The 25141-nt window shown below is 40.9% G+C and overlaps 1 protein-coding gene across 1 annotated transcript in view; it reads left to right on the plus strand.

Moving 5' to 3' along the window:
- Positions 1–1583: 1583 nt before the first annotated feature.
- Positions 1584–25141, plus strand: part of PPA1 (inorganic pyrophosphatase 1) — a 30119-nt gene continuing 6561 nt past the window's right edge. The window contains exons 1-7 of the mRNA XM_054436960.2: positions 1584–1806; positions 4678–4736; positions 15684–15737; positions 16570–16689; positions 19918–20004; positions 20916–21042; positions 24848–24975. Of these exons, the coding sequence (XP_054292935.1) occupies positions 1743–1806; positions 4678–4736; positions 15684–15737; positions 16570–16689; positions 19918–20004; positions 20916–21042; positions 24848–24975 (639 nt within the window). The 5' untranslated portion in view covers positions 1584–1742. The remainder of the gene's footprint in view (positions 1807–4677; positions 4737–15683; positions 15738–16569; positions 16690–19917; positions 20005–20915; positions 21043–24847; positions 24976–25141) is intronic.

Below are 25141 nucleotides of genomic sequence, written 5' to 3' on the forward strand. Positions count from 1 at the left end.
GAAACAGAGTCTCGCTCTGTCACCCAGGCTGGAATGCACTGGCGTGATCTCAGCTCACTGCAACCTCCGCCTCTTGGGATCAAGTGTTCTCCTGCCTCAGTCTCCCGAGTAGCTGGGATTACAGACGCATGCCACCAAGCCCAGCTAATTTTTGTATTTTTATTAGGGACAGGGTTTCACTGTGTTGGCCAGGCTGGTTTCGAACTCCTGACCTCAGGTAATCCGCCCAACTCGGCCTCCCAAAGTGCTGGGATTGAAGGCGTAAGTCACCGCGCCTGGCCTTGACCCTAATTATTGACTAAACTATTGCTTCGCTAATTTTTTTTCCTGCCCTTCTGTTCTAACGGCAGTAAAAACAGTGTGGTGAAATGTTCAAAAAATCAGTGAATCACAGCCTTCTGAAAATTAATGGGTGTCAGTGGGGTTTGGGAGTTGGATGGAGACAAAGGGAGGGACACCATAACTAACTGGAGATCTTACTAGGTTTTCATTTAATATTCATTTTTTACAATAGACATTGTTTTGAAAAAAAGAGTTTAATTCAAAATGTCATTAAGGCACATTATCTTTAATGCTCTAGAAAAACAGTTAGTTAAAGAAATCCTGGCCATGAAATTAAAAAAAAACAAATAAATAAAACCAGGCATTCTTTGAAATGTGAATAATAATTTCCTAATTTATATTTAGGATTTTGGATATACTTTTTTTCTTTTACATGTATTCCTGGGGAGGTAAGTGATGCAAATATTTTCCCACTGCCTCAATCAGACTTTAGTTTTTGGGGTCTGGCATGATATGATGAAATATAAACAGGAAAACAAGATCAGAGGAACCTGTCCCTGAGAATACTCCTTCACGGGACTCTAGCTCACGCCTGGACCTTCCCAGTGCTTCCATCTGAAGCCCCTGGAGACCCAGGTAGATTAAGTAGGGTGGCAGGGGGATGGAGGGGGCGGGGGATGGGGCGCGGGGGCGTAAATCCTCCCCCACTGGGGAGGGTGACAGTAACAACTTCCAGATTTACAAAGATACAGGCTCTGCTTCAGGCATTTGACGTGTATTAACTCGGGTAATCATCCCAGTAACTCATTAAATAGTTATATTATTATCTTCACTTCCCAGATAGGCAACGGAGTGAGAGAGATTACAGAAAGTGGAGGAGCGAGTACCTTACTGGTAGCCACTAGGGGTGTCAGTAATATGGCTCAACTTTGTTACGACGGATCAGAAAAATCCTCACCTTTAAGACCGCAAGCAGAGCCTGTCTGGGGAAGCAGGTGACTTATCAACGCCTTTTGAGATAAGGAATAGGTCTGCGGGGAGGAGTGTGTGAGAATCAAAGGTAAGTTCCCTGTGTGCGTGGTCGGCGGTCAACTCCTAGCTAGTCCAAGCTTAGAGCCTGCGAATTTGCCCTCCCGGGTCAGAGCCCAAAGCCGAAGGAACAGAACCAGCCCCGGCGGCAGCCACGTGGCCCAGCCTCTGAGCCCTTGCTGCCGTAGCGGAGGCTGGGCCCGAGGGGCGGGGCTGGGGAGTGCGGACGCCCGGGCCTGGAGGAGTGCGCCTGCGCACGGGGTTGGCCCGGCGGGGGTGGGAACACTAGCGGAGCCGCGTTAAAGGCGCTCCCCGCCCCGCCCGCCGGTCCAGTGCTCGCAGTGCGCAGGCGCAGGGTTCTCTCCTTGTCAGTCGGCGCCGCGTGCGGGCTGGTGGCTCTGTGGCAGCGGCGGCGGCAGGACTCTGGCACCATGAGCGGCTTCAGCACCGAGGAGCGCGCCGCGCCCTTCTCCCTGGAGTACCGAGTCTTCCTCAGTGAGTGTCTGCGGCCCGCGGCCCCTCCGCGCCGGTCCGCCCATTCATTCCCGGGCCTTGCCTCCCCGGGAGGGTGCGGCCCGCGCTCGGCCCCAAGTCTCCGACGCGGGCCCGTCTCTTCGGGCGCGTTGTGGGGCCTGGTCGGCCTCACATTGCGTACTTGCCGCCGCCGGTCGGGGCGGCGAGGGTCGCCTCCCGCCATCCCTCCCCGCTGAACGGGGATGGTCCCTTTCTTACGCTCCGGGGTACCCGAACCTGGGCCCAGCTAGTTTTGCAGGTGTCTGGCTCTGACAGGGTCTGATGGGAAAAGGAAATCACCGACACACCCTAGAAAGGTGCTTGGAAGTAACATAATTCCCGTAAGAGGATTGCTCAGTTTGGAGAAACGGCGACTCCGAGGGGGGGCAGTGACTTCTTAAAGACCTTAATTCCGCCGCCGTAGCTCAGATTATCGGCGCTGAGCGGAGCCAAGTCCACCCCCTCGTTTTACAGACGGGGAAACTGAGGCCCGGATCGGGAGCCGTCTGTGAAGGCGCTGGACCGGTCCTCCGGAGTCCCGGTAGCGCTCCTGCCTCTCCGCCGCCTGTTTTCCCTCAGCGCCGATGCTGGGAATGCTCCTTATGAAACAGAAAGCTGGTTCTCTCAAATCAAACAGATGACGTCAATCTGGAAACATGACTGAGAAAGTGCCAAGTTTTTACCTTTGCAGGATTCGGCGTCTAGGGGGTACCTACCCCGGGTCCTGCACCTAGGGCTGCACGGGGAAACCGGGAGGCTGCATGCTGGCGCCCTCCACGCTCCTTAGGGCACCACCATTTTTTGGCCTTGTAGGTGGAGGAAAGCTACTTGGAGTTTTTCTTTATCCTCTTATTCCCCCCACCCCCAGCTACTAGGAGTAGATTATGGGCGATAACGGAGGCGTTCCTAAATGTGTTACCACAGGCGCTTCTATTTTAATCTCTTTACAGTTTTATTTGGAAGGAAATGGGCAGGTGCCTCGAACTCTGAGTTGGTGTATGAAGGACGGGGAAGCGGGGAGTAGAGGGGACGAATGAATAGGCATTGAAGGAACAAAAAGTAGCCTGGTGCGGGAGGAAAAGGAAAGTGAACTGTAAAGCTTACACATCTAGCCGAAGGTTAACAGGTAAAATCCCGGAAGCGTGAGAACTACCCCCCACTCCCCATTTTATTTAATTTTGCAATTAAGCAGCAAGGGCAGTGCAGTAACTTTTGACTAATAATTCATGGGACTGTTTTTCTGGAAATAGTGTTGGCTCCAGAATTTCTCTGTAGGAAAGGCTTACAGAGGTGACTGTCTGGTTTGAAGGTGAGGGGTGGATCTTCAAGCTATATATGCAGAACAAACACACTGCTTTTACTTAGGTTATTTATTTGCAATTAATATTTGGTGGCCGTTATGGGAGACCAAAGCTACTCCTAGAATTTGGCACTAGCTGAAGTAACTGTTTTTATCAAGTGGAACTCTCTGGAACTTAAGAAATACTAATAATTAGAACCCACTATATAGTTATCAAATTTTAAGTGCTTTATCCTTCCTTAATAGAAATAAACTTTTTAAAGCTTTATAATGTTACATTTGTCAATTTCTTTAAAACTGATAAAGGGCTGGACAGACTGCAAAGTCACAATTGGCCCTAAAGGGACTTTTACATTTTATTGTTTGTGTTTTGAAACAGAGTCTCGCTCTGTTTCCCAGGCTGGAGTGCAGTGGCATGATCTCGGCTCATTGCAACTTCAGCCTCCCGGGTTCAAGTGATTCTCCTGCCTCAGCCTCCCAAGTAGCTGGGATTACAGGCACTTGCCACCATGCCTGACTAATTTTTGTATTTTTAGTAGAGACGGGGTTTCACCATGTTGGCCAGGCTGGTCTTGAACTCCTTACCTCCAGTGATCCACCTGCTTTGGCCTTCCAAAGTGCTGGGATTACAGGCATGAGCCACCGTGCCTGGCCTCCACTTTGATTTTTAAACTTGAAGGGATGCGATGTGGACAGTCCTTAGGTTTCCTAAAGAATACTGAAGAAGTTTTAAAATTACTTTTTGGCTATAGTTAGGCCTCTAGAATATATTAGTAATATATATCTAGAATATAATAGAAATTATTTGTGAAGATGTTTGTTGCAACTTGATTATCCTTAAAGAAAGTCATAATCTAAGATGGCTGGCTGTCTCCTGGAACACCACTTTTAGTAACATTGTTTATAATTTAGTAAAAGTGGTCCCCTCCCTTCCCCCCAAGTACTTCATAATGGTTCTGTAAACTTAACTGATGTAAGATCAGTCCAAAACAATTTAATTGCCTTTTGTGTCCTCAGTAGTCTCTGCTCTCAGTATAGAAATTAGTACTTATTAGATGCCTACAGAGTGCGTAGGATGTAAACCCAGCCTAGCCTGGGAGTACAGTCAGGAGAAGTGAAGTATACAACCAGTTTTTCTAGTGTAAGAATAATATCTTGGTTTAAAAATGTGTACTGGTCGGGTGCGGGGTGCGGTGGCTTACCCCTGTAATTCCAGCCCTTTGGGAGGCCGAGGTGAGCAGACTGCTTTGAGCTCAGGAGTTGGAGACCAGCCTGGGGAACATGGCAACACCACCTCCCTACAAAAGATACAAAAATTAGCCAGGCGTAGTGGCTCATCCCTGTAGTTCCAGCTACTCAGGAGGCTGAGGCTGGAGCATCACTTGAGCCTTCAAGAGGGAAACAGAGGTGGCAGTGAGCCAAGATCACACCATTGCACACCATCCTGGGTGACAGAGTAAGAGACCCTATCTCAGAAAAAAAAAAAATGTGTACTGTGTGCATTTAGCAATACAATTAATTTTAGTAATAACTTTTTCTAATTTATTTTGCAGAAAATGAGAAAGGACAATATATATCTCCATTTCATGATATTCCAATTTATGCAGATAAGGTAAGGCATCCTTGTTTTCGGACACAGTCTCTTTACTCAGATCAGCTAGTTCTACATATGAATTTTCTTATATGTCTCTCAACAAGTGCTTAAAATGCCTCGTTGTGCTGTGAGTTAAAGGTCCGTTGATTAGGCTGGGCATGGTGGCTCATGCCTGTAATCCCAGCACTTTGAGAGGCTGAGGCGGGTGGAGGGCTTGAGGTCAGAAGTTCAAGAACAGCCTGGGCAACATGGTGAAACCCTATCTCTACAAAAAAATACAAAAATTAGCCGGGCATGGTGGCATGTGTCTGTAGTCTCAGCTACTTGGAAGGCTGAGGTGAGAGGATTGCTTGTGCCTGGGAGGCAGAGGTTGCAGTGAGCCGAGATGGCACTACTGTACTCCAGCTGGGTGACAGAGTGAGACCCTGTCTCAAAAAAAAAGGTCCATTGACTAAATAAGAAGTTAGTCTTAAAACTAGATTATTTAGTTAAAGAAGCAAATATAATTTGGGGAAGGAGAGAAGGAATAAAAGCAAAAGTATTTAATCTGTCTTGGAAAAAAAAAAGAAAAAATTACATTGGTCCTTTTTGTATGTATATTTGGAACTAAAGTCGTAATACTTCATTACTGGTTCTAAAATAAACCAGGTAGCCAGCACAGAATTTTGGCTGTAGGATCTTAATGAAATAGTGAAAGTAAACTAGATTATTCAATGAGTATAGGAAAATTTAGTAACGGGCTAGTACAGTTAAGATTTGCACAGTTAAGATAGAGTTAATAAAGGTAGGCACACAGACTTCTAAAAGGAAATAGCTGTTCCTGTATACACCAGTGAGAAGAAACCTAACTTTAACACAGATTGGTAGGCTTACCACAAATTGTAAAAATCTTTACTTTTCTAGGGGAAAAAAAAGTCTACAACTGTATACACCAGAATATCTGAGTGTGGGGCAATTGTAATCCCACTTGGGAGGCTGTGCTGGGAGGATCACTTGAGCCCAGGAGTTTGAGACCAGACTGGGCAACATAGCAAGACCCTGTCTCAGGAAAATAAATAACAATAAAATATATATCAAAATATTTATGATTCGTGGGACTGCCAGTGACTCTTGGTTTTATTTTCATTTTTGTCTTTTTATATTGTCTAATCTTTTTACGAAGAACATGTGTTATAAGTACAACTTTAAACAGTCATTTTAAAAAATACATCTCTTCTTAGCCTCCTTTCCAATGGAAGCAGTTTGTACTGTATTTAGCAACTTAACACAAGGACAAATATCTTATTCTTTTTCTACCTTTCAATTTTTTTCCTTCAGTAAGGAAGTCTGATTCACATTGAGTACAAAGGTTTTTGAGTTGTAAGAGTTACATAGGTTATTGACCTTCCTTAGCTAGATGTCAATACACAACACGAACATCACTTTGCAGCGCACGTCTAGAATAATAGTAATTTTGTTCTTGTGTGTGCTGTCTTACTGTTTTTCTGGGCCTGACTGTTAGATAGAAATAGACAAATTAATTGCACTTCTACCAGGAAGTTTGCTGCAGTTCTGTACTGCCTGAAATTCCAATTTTTGCATTGCTTCCAAGGAGCCTTCCTGGGTAAGACTCCAATTAGAGGCAATGGAGCAAACAGCCCCAGGCCAATTATGTGCCACAAATACAGGAGGGACTTCTAATTGGCATGTTTTTCCTGTGGGAGTGTCAGAGTGGTATTTATTCAGAAACTCGAATTTGTTACATCTGATTTCCTGGGAGTTGATATAAACTGCAAAATCTTTCCCTCTTGAATTGGCTCCATTGGGTTGGCTTGAATTATCTGCTTGTTGTATAATAGCATGTATATCATACTGTAGCATCTCAGACCATTTTGAGCAATGAAGAGGTATAAAATGATGACCCTAAGCTGATTGGTAGTACCCTGGCATACAGGTATGCTACAGGAAGGAAAACATTTTCTTGACATAGAGCTGTTTTCCCAGTGTTCTAAGTGACTGTATTCCTACCAAGGACCAGAATGATCATAGATGTTTTGGTACCTACTCTTATTGCTGCTTCAAGTTACTCCAAAATAGGAAACAGGCTACATTTTGGTGTCCTGTTAAGTGTGTTCACTTAGATTACTCTCGGACACTGAAGTCTTATAAGGGACTGGTTGTGTCTATAAAGTGGATTACTCAACGGAAGACTCTGCCCTTGGCCCGCCCTGTCCCATCTCAAAATCACAAGCTCTTATGACTCTGGATTTTGCCAGTAGTCCAGACCTCAGTGGACCTTGGGCAGAAGACTTCCTGCCTGAGAGGCCGGAAGGAATTCTTTTGTTTTGTTTTAAAGGAAGTTACTTGTTTAAAACACAAATAAAGGTGTGGTAGACATCATTTTGGATTATAGCCTTTAAAAAAAAATCTGATTAACTTGATTCGTTAGAGTGTGATTTTCTTTCTTTTTTATAAAAAATCTATTGTGATTAAGTTTACATGAATACATTCTCATGGGCTTGTCCTTGGACTTTATTCCTAATATGGTCAGTCGTCCGAGGGATGATAATGAGGGAATGTCATGATCAAGTGAGCATGTACCTTTAACACAGCTCAGTCAGTTCCACTCAGGAAAAATGTCCAAGGGCTCATATCGATATCAGACTAAGGAAAAATGCCCAAGGGCTCATATCCATATCAGACCTTTTTTTTTTTTTTTTTTTTTTTTTTTTTTGAGATAGGGTTTCACTTTGTCACTCAGGCTGGAGTGCAGTGGCATGATCTTGGCTTACTGCAGCTTCAACCTCCCAGGCACAAGTGATCCTCCTGCTCCAGCCTCCTGAATAGCTGGGACCACAGGCACACACCACCACGCCCAGCTAATTTTTCTATTTTTTTGTAGAGACAGGGTTTCCCTATGTTGCCCAGGCTGGTCTCGAACTCCTGGTTTCAAGCAATCTGCCCACCTCAGCCTCCAAAAGTGCTGGGGTTGCAGGCGTGAGCTACTGTGCCCAACCCATATCAGGACCTTTTAATGTGGATATTCAGTTTGGCATATGCCATTAGGTAATCAGTCCAGCCAGTTTTGGAAAATCTTGTGACTCGGGTACACTGCTTTGATTATTTCCGAATCCAGTGGGTAGAGAAGGTAAAGGCAAGGGCTCACTGGATATTTTTAAATTGTAGGGATGTCCTTTGCTCTGGGTCAATTTTAGGATCAAATATAAAAGCACCTATAGCTCAGAGTATCTTCTAACATAAAACTTCTGAGATACCAGAAATTTTCCAAAACATGGTATAAACAGTATGAAACACTGGGTAGATAAAAGTTTTCTCTAAATCTTAAAGTGTTCAAATATCATGACCTGATTTTTTAGTTTTAGAAATCACATATTTTTCTATTCTGTATCTTAAACTTTCATCTTAAATTCTAGTTCTGACAATGTAGGGTTCTATTTTTTTCAGGTGATTGTTGGGAGCGTATAGAAGCATATATAAATATGGAATATGTGTTTCTTTTTTTCCCTTCTGAAAGAAAGTCAAGCCTCTAATCAAACAGATTGATGCTTCAGAAACTTAACAGATTATCTGCAATTTGGCATAAATGCATTTTTGTTGGGAAAGTTTCCATGGTCAAAATTATTAGTCATTGCAAAACAGAAAAGTTTGACAACTGGAAATGCAGACCCTTTTGCTTGATTTTATAAAGACAGGGAAATAAACATTATGCTTAGAATATCTGTTTTCAAAATTTAGTCATCATAAAGCTTATCTGAAAAGAAAAATAGCAAAAATAGCAGCTTTTTCTTTCTTTTTCTTTTTTTTAAGACAGGGTCTCACTCTGTCACCCATGCAGTGCCGTGATCTTGGCTCACTGCAGGCTCCATCTCCTGGGCTTGAGCAATCCTCCCACCTCAGCCTCCTGAGTAGCTGGGACTACAGGCGCACACCACCGTACCCAGCTAATTTTTTTGTATTGGTAGAGATAGGCTTTCGCTGGTCTCGAACTCCTGAGCTCAAACAATCCACCCACCTCAGCTCCCAAAGTGCTGGGATTACAGGCGTGTGCTCCCACACCCGGCCAGAAGCTTATTCTTAATTATGGCATGACAAATTAAGTTATTGCTCTACATAGGTTCATATGGTAGTGTGTAGTAGCAAATACAGGCATTTGTTTGAGCTGCAATGAGTAGAAAATCTATGTAATTGGAAAACAAATGAGTATTACTAAAAGTTTTCTGTGTATGTGTTTTAATTTCTTTACTTTAATAAGTTAATGATCTCCCTTGGAATCTTAACACAATTTGTTGAACAAATGTTTTTTGGGTTGGTGTAAGTCATGTCTTTCTTTGCTAAGTCACAGTTCTAAGTGAATAAGGGACACAACAGTGTGAACTTTGGTCATCATATTTCTTTCTGATAGCTTCTCAAATAGACTTCTGTCACTGTCGATGAAATACTTCAGGTATCCATATACTTTTAACAACTTAAGAGTATATCCTTCTAGAATCATATAACCAACTTTATAGCCAAAACTTAGAGTTAAGAGCCATTGTCATTTGGTGAGCAGTGAATAACATAAAGTATTCTTGGAAATGATGAAATCTGGTATACCTTTTCGAAAGCATCTTCATGGGGATGGAACATTTTCTTTTAACTACGTGAGCTCTTCTGATAGGGATTTTATACTCCAAAACTAGTCTAGAAGTTCCAAAAAAAAAAAAGTTAAGGCTTGGTTTGGATTAGCTTCTTGCTTTATGTTTATTCTCTAGATAAATTTAGAAGAAAATTCTACCTCTACTGTTTTTTTCTCCAAATTTTATTGCAAAACAATAAAGATTAAAAAATGGGGGGTGGGCTGGGTGCCGTGGCTTATGCCCGAAATTCTAGCACTCTGGGCAGCCTAGGTGGACGAATTGCTTGAGTTCAGGAGTTCATGACCAGCCTCAGCAACATGGTGAAACCCTGTCTTTACCAAAAATAGAAAAAAAAAAAAAAATTAGCTGGGTGTGGTGGCAGGTGCCTGTGGTCCAGGAGGCAGAGGTAGGAGGATCACTTGAGCCCTGGAGACAGAGGTTGCAGTGAGCTGAGATCGTGCCACTGCACTTCAGCCTGGGTGACAGGTGAGACTCTGTCTCTAAATAAATAAATAAACAAATAAGAGTGTTGGGACCAGAGGGTGATTTTTGTGTTTCTTTCTAAGTCTGGTATTTACTAGATTTCTGAAGTTATCTAGAGAAACACACAATGAGTCAATTTGAAAATGCTAATGTCAGCCACTTGGTGTGATTCTGTAGTATAGTTCATCGAATTTACCAAATCCAGGGTTACAAATAAATCTCAATGCCGGGTGCGGTGGCTCATGCCTGTAATCCCAACACTTTGGGAGGCCAAGGTGGGCGGATCACCTGAGGTTGGGAGTTCGAGACCAGCTTGACCAACATGGAGAAACCCCGTCTCTACTAAAAATACAAAAATTAGCTGGGCATGGTGGTGCATGCCTGTAATCCCAGCTACTCGGGAGGCTGAGGCAGGAGAATCGCTTGAACCCGGGAGACGGAGGTTGCGGTGAGTCGAGATTGCACCATTGTGCTCCAGCCTGGGTAACGAGCGAAACTCTGTCTCAAAAAATAACATAAAATAAATAAGAAATAAGTCTCAATAAAGACACATTGAACTTAACTGCTAAGATTTAAAGATGTGATGTAAGTAAATTAAGAGCATGTTCCCTATATATGTACTTAACTGCATTAGTAATAACAGCCTACCAAATGGCCATAGCCTATTCATTAGTAAACGACTTGTCAGACTACTGACTTGGTCCTCAAGACCCTAACCAGTTTGGAGATGAGATGGGCCCTCACCATACTACTGTAATTAATATTCCTGTTTAATTAATGAAGTTACAAGCCTAACCAAGATATAGGAGATATTTCTTCTATTCCTGAAACATTTTTATTTTAAATCTTTTTGATTAACAGAGTGATATAATGTAGACTTGTTGAGTTTCCAATTTCCTTAGAATCTGGACATCTTTAACATTTTGTTGTAACATCTTGACTACTTGATAAAATGATTATAAATCTGGGAAGGGAAATAGACTTTTTTTTTTTTTTTTTAATTGTAGAGACAAGGTCTGTCTATGTTGCTCAGGCTGGTCTTGAACTCCTAGTCTCAAGCAATCCTCTTGCCTCAGCCTCCCAAAGTGCTAGGTTTACAGGCACGAGCCATCATACCTGGCCTGAAATAGACAGTTATGTTTCTGACTTTGGGAACAAGAGCTAAAGTTATAGTTTGCCTTTTCCGGTATCCCCCATTGGTTTATCAGCAAGGTCATTATTGAGTTTATCAAAATCATCCCTCTAGGGAGACTTAACTTCCTTCTTTTCTGAAACTGTTAACAGAGAGCTGAGAGCTCTGATGCCAGAGCAATGACTGAGACTCCAAAGCATGGTAGGATTGAAGGATGGAGTTCTGGGAAGTCCTAACAATGGGAGTAACAAGATAGTAAATCCAAGATCCAGCTAAGTAACAGCTGAAACCAGTTGGGATTAAAGAAGAAGGAATGAATTTGTAACTGGGTAGTACTAAATTTCTTAAAATCAGTATTTTTTAAGTGCATGAATTTTGGAATCATTAGAATGCATAAAAACAGTAATAGTTTTTATAGCAACAGAGTTGCTATAAAATTCATTGAATTTCTCATATCAGTTGCCCTGAAAAATCCTAAATATCACTGTTGTTCACCTAGTGGCAACTCTTTGAATTGTAGCCAGATGTCTAGAAGAAGGTTGTTCTTTAGTAGTAATTCCTGCTGAAGTATGTGGGACACCCGCTCCTTATAAGTACAGAGCTGGGCAGGATGGCTTTGTGCCTGTAATCCCAGCTACTAGGGATGCATAGGCAGGAGGATCACTTGAGGCTAGGAATTAGAGACCAGCCTGCTCAACATAGTGTGACTTCATCTCCAAAAACATAATTAAAAAACAATTAGCCAGGTGTGGTGGTGCACACCTGTAGGCCCAGCTACTTAGGAGGCTGAGGCAGGAGGATTGCTTGAGACTGGGAGTTGGAGGCTGTAGTGAGCTATGATTGTGTCACTGTACTCCAGTCTGGATGACAGAGTGAGACCCCGTCTCTCTCTCTCTCTTTAAAAAAAATTTTTTTTAAGAGACAGGGTCTTGCTATGTTGGTCAGATTGGTCTTGAACTCTTGGCCTCAAGCAGTCCTCCTGCCTCTGCCTCCCAAAGTGCTAGGATTATAGGCGTGAGTCGCTACGCCTGGCTGAGACAAGTATTACTACAGCATCTACATGCATTTGAAAGTGTGCTAGTATTCCATGCATAAAAATGATGATTTCATGTCCTTTGTAGGGACATGGATGAAGCTGGAAACCATCATTCTCAGCAAACTCGCAAGGACAAAAAACCAAACACCGCATTTCTCACTCATAGGTGGGAATTGAACAATGAGAACACATGGACACAGGAAGGGGAACATCACACACCGGGGCCTGTTGTGGGGTGGGGGGAGCGGGGAGGGTTAGTATTAGATACACCTAATGTTAAATGACGAGTTAATGGGTGCAGCACACCAACATGCAACATGGCACATGTATACATATGTAACAAACCTGCACGTTGTGCACATGTACCCTAAAACTTAAAGTATAATTAAAAAAAAAAAAAAAAAAGAAAGTGTGCTAAACATTGATTTTACAGATGAGTCACTCACCCCAAGCTGTAGCCTGAGGCCTACAAACTGGAAGTACCTGATTTAGCAGGCAAGAATTCTACCCCTGAACCACCAATGCTACCAGCAGGAAGTACCTGATTTGGAAATCCAACTCTTTGGGAGTTAAAAGAACTTTTATTTTGTTCATTGCTAGTCTTCAGAGCCTAGAAAAGTGCCTGGCACATCCTGGTGGTTCACAACAAATATTTGTTGAAAAAAATCAATGAATTGACTCTGGCTTTTGCAGGTACTCCTTGCTGTTTTTCGCCCAGCTAATTTCTTTTTTTTTTTTTTTTTTTTGAGACATAGTCTTGCTCTGTGGCCCAGGCTGGAGTGCAGTGGTGTGATCTCGGTTCACTGCAACCTCCACCTCCCGGGTTCACACCAGTCTCCTGCCTCAGCCTCCCGAGTAGCTGGGACTACAGGCGCCTGCCACCACGCCCAGCTAATTTTTTTGTATTTTTAGTAGAGATAATTTTCCACTGTGTTAGCCAGGATGGTCTCGATCTCCTGACCTCATAATCCGCCCACCTCGGCCTCCCAAAGTGCTGGTGATTACAGGTGTGAGCCACCACCCCCGGCCTCACCCAGCTAATTTCTAAAAAGCACCAGACCTTCAGGCTTTTGTTCGCAGCAGAATTCTCTTACCATTTTCTGAAGGAAGTTTTCTTCCTTGTTATTTTTTTCCTTCCCATTAATTATGTAGATTTATGTTATTAGGTAATACTGTTTTGAGGGTCTGTACATATTTGTCATTTACTGCTATTAAAGTGTTCAATATAGTTTCTAAACTTTGAATTAGAAACTATATTTCTAAACTTTGAATTTTAGCTCTATTTGCTATATCTTTCTTGAAGCAATGTATTCATTTGGTGGTGTTTTAACAAAATTAACAGCTAATCTTGGCGAGCTCTTCAGTTGATCTTTCATGTCATAACAGCTCCATCTTGTGAATCGTTAGGGTACTGCTGCTGGAAACAGAAAGCCCTGACTTGTTCTTTTCACAGACCTACAGATCTCTTGTTTTTACACCTGAGAAGTGGACAAAATTCTTGAAAACCTAGTGGGCGAGGTGAAATTTAGTCAAAGGTTGATTCTGAGGTTTTCTACCCAGGATGAACAATTAGCGTTACATTTTCTAAACCATCTGGTTATTTTAGAGGGAAACAGGGATAGAGCAGTTTCTTCAGTCCTAGATTTAAGTAATATCTCCATTCTTTTGGTTTTTATGTTGTATTGGGTAGGTGAGGTATCAGGAGGCTTGGAGCAGAAACCCATGGATGCTTTAGTCTCCCATGGTTTCAGCAGGAACTTAAAATGACAGAAGTTCTACACTTTTGAATCGAAGTCAGTGTAGTTTTTCTGCTTGGTAGCAGCAAGGTAATTATTGACTTGAAACCTTTGACTTATTCCCTTGTGGCTTATCAGTTCCCGTTTTTTGATGGAAAGTAGCAAAGAAGTAATTCTAAAGAGTGGTGTAACCAAGTGATTTTCATTTTAAGTTAAGTTCTTAAAATGTACTTTACCAGTCTGGGGTAACATGGCAAAGCTCCATCTCTAAAAAAAAATATATATATATATATATACACACACACACACACACACGCACACACACATATACACATACATACACACACACACACACACACACAATTAGCTGGATGTGGTGGCATGCACCTGTAGCTCCAGCTACTCAGGAGGCTGAGATGGAAAGATTGCTTGAGCCAGGGTGGTTGAGGTTTCAGTGAGTCAAGCTCATACCACTGCACTGCAGCCTAGGTAGCAGAGTGAGACCTTGTCTCAAAAAAAAAAAAAAAAAGTACTTTTTATAAGCATAATTGCAGCCAGGTGCGGTGGCTCACACCTATAATCCCAGCACTTTGGGAGGCTGAGGCGGGTGGATCACCTGAGGTCAGGAGTTTGAGACCAGCCTGGCCAACATGGCGAAACTCCATCTCTACTAAAAATACAAAAATTAGCCAGGTGTAGTGGCATGCCCCTGTGTAATCCCAGCTACTCAGGAGGCTGAGATAGTAGAATCGCTTGAACCCAGGAGGCGGAGGTTGCAGTGAGCCAAGATTGTGCCACTGCACTCCAGCCTGGGTGACAGAAAACAGTAATTGCAGATTTAGCTTCATCTGTGCCCTTTGTAGAGGCTAAAAACTGAAAAACTGCAGTTAAAGTTCTATTCCTTGAAAAAAATAGTATTCTGAATAATTAAAGCTCAAGTTTAATTAAAGAACCTATGGCATATTTAACTCCAGTGTGCAAAATGGGTTGGCAAAGTATGGTTTGTTTTTTCATTGTGTTTTTAAACTGCACATCTGGGAATTTACTTCCTGAATATATCATCCATTTTATAGTAGTCAGTTTAAGGCTATAAGCCAATTACAATAGAACTATCATTGATTAAAATATTTTTAAAGCATATTCTCTTATCTTCACGGTCAAAGTCCTTTTCAGGGGGGCTTTATTTCTAAAAACAGCCGAATTGGGAGAATAATGTGGATAATGAAGCTGATGAGTTTTGTTTGATGCTAAAACTAAAGTATGACCAAGTAATTAGGCTGATGTGGGGTTCATCTTATAAACTAAAGTATGATCAAGTAATTAGTCTGACTTGGGGTTTGTCTTATAAACTGTCTCTGAAATAGAAGCTCTAAAAACATTTTGAGTAATTGCAGTGTCTCTGAAGGAAATAACACTGGCCTTTGGAGAATGTTTTGAAGATGGTCTTCTTCAGAGATACAGGTTCTGTTAAGTTTATTTAAGAACTGTTTCCTTCCTAGGAACATTCCTTCCACTGCTAGTTTTTATTCTGAAACACTTAAAGCATACAGAAAAGTTAAAAGATTTATATAGTAAGTTGGCTGGGCGAGATGGCTCACACCTGTAATCCTAGCACTTCGGGAGGTGGAGGCAGGAGGATCACTTGAGGCCAGGAGTTTGAGACCAGCCTGGGCAACACAGTAAGACCTTGCCTCTATAAAAAATTTAAAAGTAAATAAAAATTAAGAAGAACTATACAGTAAGCAATCATATACTGACCACCTTGATTCTATAATAAATATTTTCCTATAATTGCATTATTTTCATCCATCATTCTCTTTTTTTTGATTCATTCTGTTGAAAATCCAATTGACTTCAAAGATCTGATACAATGAACAGTTTGACTTTGGAAGAAATAGTGCATGCTCCCTCAGAGAACAAATTGGCTCCTGTGACCATCTCACTTTCTCTTTGTTTTTTCAGGATGTGTTCCACATGGTAGTTGAAGTACCACGCTGGTCTAATGCAAAAATGGAGGTAATATTTCACCTTACATTTGAGTCAGACTTAGGATATTGGTTTTGATCTAGTCACACTGACTTGATCAAGGATGAACCATCTGAACGTCAAGGTTTTTCTCTGTCTGGTCCCAGTCTATTTTCTAGTTGTATCTCCCATTGCCTACTAGTCTTCCCTTTGGGCTCCAGTTAAACTCAACTGTTTACAAATATGCCCCAAAGTTTTCTTCCCAACATCTTTGCTTCCGATGTTCCCAAAGCCTAGAATTACTTTTTCTCCTCTTACTCTCTGTAAGCCCATCACTGACCCCTCCTTAGTCACCCTAGCCACAGGTACTCTCATTGGAATTTCAGTTGCATGGTGTTAGTTTCTTTCTGATAATACCTACCATAATTGCCTTTTTGTTATGGATATTTATAACATATTTTATATCAGAAACTCTTAACAGTAATCACATTTTTTTGTGTAATAAATACCCAAGTATTTGAATAATTTTAAATTCTGTGAAGGAAAACTAAAATTGGATAATATTTATTTTGCCCTTTTAATAAAAATTATGGTATTTTTATTACTCAAACATTAGAATTTATTCCAGCTAATTTTAGTCTTTGCTTTCTAGAGTTAGTAAATTTTTTTTTCCCTTCTTGATAGTTCCTTTATACCTCACATAACCTTTCACTTAATGGCTGATTATGGAAACACCTTAGTTCAATTATAAAAGTGTTAGGGATAAAATATATCATTAAAGTGGAATTAGGGAACATGGATACCATAATTCATTTCCTCAGATCCTTATTTGAATAGTATTTCACATCCAAATATGCAAAGATTTGAAATTTTTTTATTTCAGATTGCTACAAAGGACCCTTTAAATCCTATTAAACAAGATGTGAAAAAAGGAAAACTTCGCTATGTTGCGAATTTGTTCCCGTATAAAGGATATATCTGGAACTATGGTGCCATCCCTCAGGTATGTCTTCATGCAACTGCTGACAATGTACTTTTTAGCTTACTAAATATTAATTTACTGCTATTAGTAAAAAAGGTTTGAATACCTGTGGAGAGTTTTTTCTATGGTAGATTTTGAAAACATAAGAAGGGATAATTAACTCAGAATGCTTCCTTAAATAACTTATTTTCAAGATAAACTAAATATTTACAATGTTTAAATTCAGATTTGAACGTTTATTCTTTTCTGAAATATTTCTTTTTTTTTGGACTGGTAATAAGCTATATAAATTCTCTACAGACTGAGTTGCAAGTCTATTCAGTCAAGAAAGAGTGTATGGTAGTAGTCAGAAGCACTGATTTTTGGCACCAGACAGACCAGAGTTCAAATCCCAAGGTGGCCACTTCCTAGCTTACCTAACTTGCCTCCCTTTCTTTCTCTTTGAGACGTTCATATCGCCTCCCTGAGCTATTCACAGTATGTAGGTGGTATGGTTATTTCAAAAAACAAAGCATTTAACACCTGCACACAACGAGCTGTCATAGCTGCTGACTTTATGTTTAGAGTTTTGATTCCCTCTTCTTCAGGTCACGTAATGAGAGGTAAAGTAATGAAAGGATCATGTTTTTCTTAAGTAGTCAACCTTTTTTTTTTTTTATTAAAAAAATTTTTTTTTGAGATGGAGTCTTGCTTTGTCACCCGGGCTGGAGTGCAGTGGCGCGATCTCGGCTCACTGCAAAAGCTCCGCCTCCCAGGTTCACGCCATTCTCCTGTCTCAGCCTCCCGAGTAGCTGGGACTACAGGTGTCCACCACCGCACCCAGCTAATTTTTTGCAGTTTAGTGGAGACGGGGTTTCACCGTGTTAGCCGGGATGGTCTCGATCTCCTGACCTGTGATCCGCCCGCCTTGGCCTCCCAAAGTGCTGGGATTATGGGCGTGAGCCACCGCGTCTGGCCTAATAGTCAACCTTTTGAGAAGGGTTGTTTACCAATTTATTCCCAGCACAATGTCAGTATGTAGCAGGTTCTTTTTAAATATTTGAATGAAGAATCACTAGGATCTTGTCTATAATGAGTAAATGACACCTATTTAATTCTGATTTGGCTGGGCCAGTGCTGTGGCACTTGAAATTTAATACTGAGACACTAACTAAATATTCAGTTTAATTTTTTTGCTGTTGATAAATGGTTTGTTTTTATTAACAATGAAGTCTGTTAAATGGAACCTACTATGAAACAACCCATAAGATAGTAGAACCTAGGTCTGACCCTTCTAGCTTGTTAGGTAAGCACAAAGTCATTTGTTTGTCTTAATTACAGTGTTTCACCTTATACTTTAATTGAATTTTTTTTTTTTTGAGACGGAGTCTTGCACTGTCGCCCGGGCTGGAGTGCGGTGGCACAGTCTTGGCTCACTGCAACCTCTGCCTCTCAGGTTCGAGCGATTCTCTTGCCTCAGCCTCCTGAGTAGCTGGGATTACAGGCGCCTACCACCACGCCCAGCTAATTTTTTGTATTTTTATTAGAGACGGGGTTTCACTGTATTGGCCAGGCCGGTCTCAAACTCCTGACCTTGTGATCTGCCTGCCTCGGCCTTGCGAAGTGCTGGGATTACAGGCATGAGCCACCACGCCCGGCCTCAGTTGATTTATTAATAGTATTTAGTCTTGATATATCATCCTTGTAGGAGAACATTGCTGAAATACTTACTCTTCTGTGGGTTGGATTTTGCTTTCTTAATGTTGGATTTGTTAGATGTGGTCTCCCTTTATCCCCCTTCTCATTTATCTTTTTGCCTTTACTCCAGCTGAGTAGACAAACAAATCCGAGTAATGTGTTCTAGTTGGAGGAAAAAAGAACCAATGCAACGGCTACATTTTAAACCTAACATCCTGGCTAGCACAGGCTATCAGTTCTTTTGTGAGATGTTCTGCAAGGACTCTGGCTTACAATTTAGGAAGGAAAGAAAACCAGTCATGTAAAGCTCCAGAAAATTCTGGTTAAACTTTTCAGTCCGGGCTCCTGGTCAGTGATGATACTTTTAACATCAGAACATAACCTTTTGGCTGGGTGTGGTGGTTCATGCCTGTAATCCCAGCACTTTGGGAGGCCAAGGTGGGAGGATCACCTGAGGTCAGGAGTTCGAGACCAGTGTGGCCAACATGGTGAAACTTGATCTCTACTAAAAATACAAAAATTAGCCAGGCGTGGTGGCGTACACGTGTAATCCCAGCAACTCAGGAGGCTGAGACAGGAGAATTGCTTGAACATGGGAGGCAGAGGTTGCAGTGAGCCAAGATTGCGCCACTGCACTCCATCCAGTCTGGGCGACAGAGCAAGACTCTGTCTCAAAAAAAAAGAAAGAAAAAGAACATAACCTTTCCATTTTACTATTATTGCCTATCTACTTCTGTTTTGGGAATTTATTATAAAGAAAATCTAAGACCAGGTGCAGTGGCTTATGCCTATAATCCCATACTTTGGGAGGCCAAGGTGGGAGGATCACTTGAGCCCAGGAGTTTGAGACCAGCCTGGGCAACATAGTGAGACCCTGTCTCTACAAAAAAGGAAAAGAAAAAAACCACACATTTTTGTTTGTTTTGTTTTCTTTTTTGTTTGTTTGTTTTGTTTTGTTTTTTTGAGATGGAACCTTGCTCTGTTGCCCAAGCTGGAGTGCAGTGGCATGATCTAGGCTCACTGCAACCTCTGCTTCCTGGGTTCAAGCAATTCTCCTGCCTCAGCCTCCCAAGTAGCTGGGATTACAGGCATGCACCACCACGCCTGCCTAATTTTTATATTTTTAGTAGATACAGGGTTTCACCATGTTGGCTAGGCTGGTCTCAAACTCCTGACCTCAGGTGATCCACTCGCCTCAGCCTCCCAAAGTGCTGGGATTATAGGCATGAGCCATCATACCCAGCCTAAAACCACACATCTTTAAAGTAAACGTTTGGGTCTATATTTGTGTTTCCCTGTTGTCTCAGTTATTGAGTAGTTGGCTTTTGCTTGTTTTAAATAGGATCATTATCTGTTTTAAAGCTTAAGTTTAGTTTAGCATTAGATGTGTAGTAGGAGCTACAGCATTTAATTGAAACTCTTGTGTGTAGTTAAGATTCTTAAATGCGAATAAAGAACTAAAACAATGAGAAAAAAATAGCTGAAGAGTCATAGGATGTTATCTGTTATTCTCAACATGATCCATTTTGTCAGTATGTATAGGAATGATATACACTGTCTTATTTTTTTTAGACTTGGGAAGACCCAGGGCACAATGATAAACATACTGGCTGTTGTGGTGACAATGACCCAATTGATGTGTGTGAAATTGGAAGCAAGGTAATGAAATGTGACATTTTTTTCTTTAGTGTTGAGATATTAATAAAGTATACCAAATTTCATACTTTAAAAAATACTGTGAATAAAATGCATGAATATTAGTGAAATAATGATGTCTCTTTGGTATTAAAGGCTTCTCTTGCATTTTAAACATTTGTATATTATAATTTTTACATTTAAACCTAGTCTGAAAAAAACGTGTCTATGTATGTATGATTGAACATATATCTAGAAGAACTGGACATGTTCTGCATTGCTTTAGAAGATGGATAATTAGTCAATAGGTGAAAGGTACCAGGAGGGAAATTCCCTCTCAATACATGGCAAATCTTGCCTAACAATTTAGAATGATCAGTAAATTGACCCGAACCAAACAACCTCATGAATTGGAGATCCATGGTAGTAACTCCTCCATCAAGTAGGGTTGTTCTAAGATTCTGATTATAGTTATTTCTTTGTGTCTCTCTCAGGCTCAGAGAAATAGTAAACAACTAAAAACAAAGTTATCATTTTGTTTTTTAAGTCATAAAGTTTTTAAGTCATTGTATGACTTGCTTAACTCATGACTTTTATAAGATAAAAGGTAAAGCATGTTAAGATACGTATTTGAGACTATGGAGGACTTATTCTTCAGTATAATCAATGACAATGCAAAAAACATTGATTACCCTGAGCTATGTACTGGTTTCCCTATGACCTAGAAGAAAATAGGACCTATAAGTCCTGTTTTCAACTTCAATAGGACTGATGAAACATTTACTCATTTAGGTTCTTAAAATTTTCTTAAAGGAACAATCTTCAGGTAAATTCTCAAGAACTTGGCCTCTTTCTTATTTCCTGTTAGCCAAGTAAAACTGTCTTCTAGAGTTTGGTTCTGTAATGTTGTCCTGACTTTGGCTGTTGACTCTCAGGTATGTGCAAGAGGTGAAATAATTGGCGTGAAAGTTCTAGGCATATTGGCTATGATTGATGAAGGGGAAACCGACTGGAAAGTCATTGCCATTAATATGGATGATCCTGATGCAGCCAATTATAATGGTAAGAAAATTTGAAAAGTCTGAAGTCTTTTTAATTGATTTGTAAGCACCACCATACTTAACCTATAATGACAGAATTGTAAGCCCTTGCCTTCAAACTGCTAAAGGATGGAGGAACAAAGCACTGGACAAGCATTATTTCTATGACTGCACTTGTAATTAACTAAGTAAACTTTCTCCTTCATTCCAGGAAAGAAAAAATCTGGTAGGTTCTTACTGTTTTTTTGGTCCTTTCCTTCCCCACATACCAGCACTCAGTTGGTATGTTTATTTTAAAACGTTTAATTGAGATATTCACATATCAAAGAGTCACCATTGTAAAATGTACAATTCAGTGGTTTTTAGTATATTCACTAAGTTGTACAACCATTACCACTCTCTAATTGCAGAACATTTCATCAGCCCAAAGGAAATCCTGTATCCATGGGCAATCACTCCCTGTCCCCCTTCCTTCAGTGCCTGATGACTGCGGATCTACTTTGTGCCTATGGGTTTGCCTATGCTGTCATTTCATGTAAATGGCATCATATAGGTGGCCTCTGTGTCTGGTTTATTTCACTTAGTGAAGTAAGTGTTTTCAGGGTTCATCCGTATTGTAGCATGTATCAGCACTTCATTCCCTTTTTTTTTTGGTGGTAAAATTTACAGAACATGAAATTCACCATTTTAATTAAAGTGTACAATTGAATGGCATTTCATTCATTCACAAGGTTGTGCAGCCATCACCACTAGTTCAAGTCATTCCCTATTCCCTCCTCCTCTCCAGACCCTGGCAACCACTAATCTGCTTTTTGTCTTTATAGCTTTGCCTATCCTACCTATTCTAGGTATCTCATATACATGGACTGGTACAATATGTGGGTTTTTGTTGTTGTTGTTGTTTTTTCTGGTTTCGTTCACTTAGTACAATGTTTTCTAGGTTTATCCATATTGCATAATGTGGCATCTGTCAGTACTCCTTTTTATGGTTGAATATTATTCCATTGTGTGGATATACTACATTTTGTTTATCCATTCATCAGTTGATGGACATTTGGGTTGTTTTGGCTGTGTAATACTGCTATGAACATTCCTGTACAAGTTTTTGTGTGGACTTATGTTTTTATTCTTGGGTACATACATAGGAGTTGCCAAAGCTAGAACAATTTGAGCAAGAAAATAAAGTAGTACTGTAATGTAACCTGGAACATAAAATAAATATCCATGAGTCTATACTGACAAATAAATGATTGAATAAATAGACAAATGAGGAAGAATAGACAAATCTCAAAGCAGAAGAATTCCAAATAATTTATGCAGATACTCCATTCTCAAGGAGGTCCTTAATTGTGAGTTGTGCCTGGTGACTTCCTTCCAAAGAGTACAGTGTGGGTAAGGGAGAGGAGAGGATGACTTTAGAGCAGAGAAACTTGACAAACACTGCCTCAGCCAGGTGATGGAGGTCAATGTCAGCAGCGATAAGAGTCACCTTGAGAGCATGTTCCCTCAAAATGATGTGATGTATATTTGCATCTGTGTTAATTCATTGAAGAAGGACTGGAAGAATGCCAATCCTTTAATGTTTCGTTTCAATTTTGAAAGGTGAGAGTGCATTCACACCATCTGTTCACTACTTGGTGGTACGGCTCTCTTCTGTTGGTCCGTGTGTGCATTTCCAACGTACTTCTTATACAAGAGAACTTGGCATGCTGTGGCCACGATTAGTGAAGCCAAGCCCATCACTCTGTCAGCACTCATTTACTAAGGCATTATTTTCCTGCAGTTCAGGTTATTAGAACCCTGAAAACTTTCTCGGGGTGGCTGGTCCCATGGTGCAAGTAGTATGCAGCTTTCCCTAATGTCAACCTAAGGCAGTGTCTATTGTCCACCCTATAGCTTGCCCCTGTGCATCTCTTCCATTTGCTGTCCCTGAGTTGTATGCATATAACGAAATGTTAAACTTCAGTGTTTTCCTGAGTTCTGTGAACCATTTTAGCAAATTAGGGAACCTGGGGAGAGGTTTGTAGAAACCCCTAATTTATAGCTGATAGTCAAAAGTACAGGAGGCATCTGAAGTGGGGCAGTCTTGTGAGACTGAGCCCCTAACCTTTGAGATCTGATGCTAACTCCAGGTAAATAGTATCAGAATCACAGTGAATTACTGAGCACCCAGTTGGTGTCTGAATAATTGGAGAATTAGTTTCTGGTATTGGAAAACGTCAACATTTGCATGTTGGATTTCTGGATTTCCAAATTATTTCTATATCAGGTGACACATTTCATGTAAATTATAAGTTCTTTGAAATTTACTAGTGCTTAAACATTTCCCAGTGCATTCTGTAAAGTTTCCATGCTTTTAGTGATATTATGATAATAGAATGCATGCTATTCTTTATGCAGATTATAAATTGGATTGAAGCGGCCGGGCGCGGTGGCTCACGCCTATAATCCCAGCACTTTGGGAGGCCGAGGCAGGTGGATCACGAGGTCAGGAGATCGAGACCATCCTGGCTAACACGAAACCCCATCTCTACTAAAAATACAAAAAAATTAGCCAGGCATAGTGGTGGGCACCTGTAGTCCCAGTTACTCAGGAGGCTGAGGCAGGAGAATGGCGTGAACCCGGGAGGCAGAGCTTGCAGTGAGCCGAGATTGCGCCACTGCACTCCAGCCTGGGAGACAGAGCAAGACTCCGTCTCAAAAAAATAAATAAATTGGATTGAAGCAATGTTATCTTATACAAATATAAATAAGCTTTTGTTGTTGTTGAATGTATTTCTCTTCCTCATAATACTTTTCCTAACTGACTTTTTAGGATGTGCATTTCTGTTTGCTTGCATTGAGCAGGAGTTTGTTATTTGAAGTGCAGTTTGATGACATTGACGCTAGCCATTGTTGATGGCTATACAGAAACTTAAAATTTTTTAAGCAGTGCACTTTTCTGTCAGCCAGAACTAAAGTATTGTTATGTACAGTGCCTGTACTATCCAGCAAAGTCTAGTCACATTTAATACGTAACCCATCAATGGATATCAATCTAATCTATTTTTCTTATCTTTTAGTATGTAATAGTGTTGTGATCCTCTGACATATAGCCTCTGCTTCTGGACCAGGGATAGTACCTCAAGCCTGTAATCCCAGTGCTTTGGGAAGCCAAGGCAGGAGGATTGCTTGAGCCCAGGAGTTTGAGACCAGCCTGGGCAACATGACGAGACCCCATTTCTACAAAAAATTTAAAAATTAGCTGGGCGTGTGCATGCTTATAGTCCCAGCTACTCAGGAGGCTGAGGTGAGAGGATCGCTGAACTCTGGAGGTCAAGGCTGCAGTGAGCCTTCTTCGGGCCACTGCATTCCAGCCTGGGTGACAGAGCAAGACCTTGTCTCTGAAAAAAAAAAGATAACCTCTGTCTTTTTCAGTATCTTGTGCACTTCTCATAGGAATTATCTACATTTGCCAAACTGGTTGTTTCATTATGTAGCCACCAGCTGTTTGCCCTTACCAGTTTGTAGAGACAGGGTTTTTCCTTACCAGTAATCAGAGATTACTATTGTACTGATTGTTCTCTGTACTTAATGTCAGAGCTATTCAGAGACACTAGATGATTTTCTTTCAATGTATACGTGTATGGCTTCTCTTCTCAACAAGGGGCTTCACTCCAATGTTATCTTGAACTTCCGTGATAAGTCATTCCACAGCTCTTTCAAAATAAGTACTTGGAATTTTTGTTGAATATATAATTATTTGTGCATCTTGAAATCTGCTTATTCTCTTCTTTCTTTTTAAAAAAATCATTCTCACTGTCATCTTATGCTTCTTCTCTTCTTAGATATCAATGATGTCAAACGGCTGAAACCTGGCTACTTAGAAGCTACCGTGGACTGGTTTAGAAGGTATAAGGTTCCTGATGGAAAACCAGAAAATGAGTTTGCATTTAATGCAGAATTTAAAGATAAGGTAATATGTCATTCAGAACTGTAGCTTTAGGCTCATTTGTATTGAGACTTATAATTTAACCATATTGTTACCATCTAAAGAGTCACAAAACAGAAGTCTGGAAACATAACACAGTCTTGGTGTTTATTTATTCACTTTAATATTCTCTTCCATTTTTAGAATAAGG

The sequence above is a fragment of the Pongo pygmaeus genome, chromosome 8, assembly GCF_028885625.2.
Source record: "Pongo pygmaeus isolate AG05252 chromosome 8, NHGRI_mPonPyg2-v2.0_pri, whole genome shotgun sequence".
Classification (NCBI taxonomy): Eukaryota; Metazoa; Chordata; class Mammalia; order Primates; family Hominidae; genus Pongo; species Pongo pygmaeus.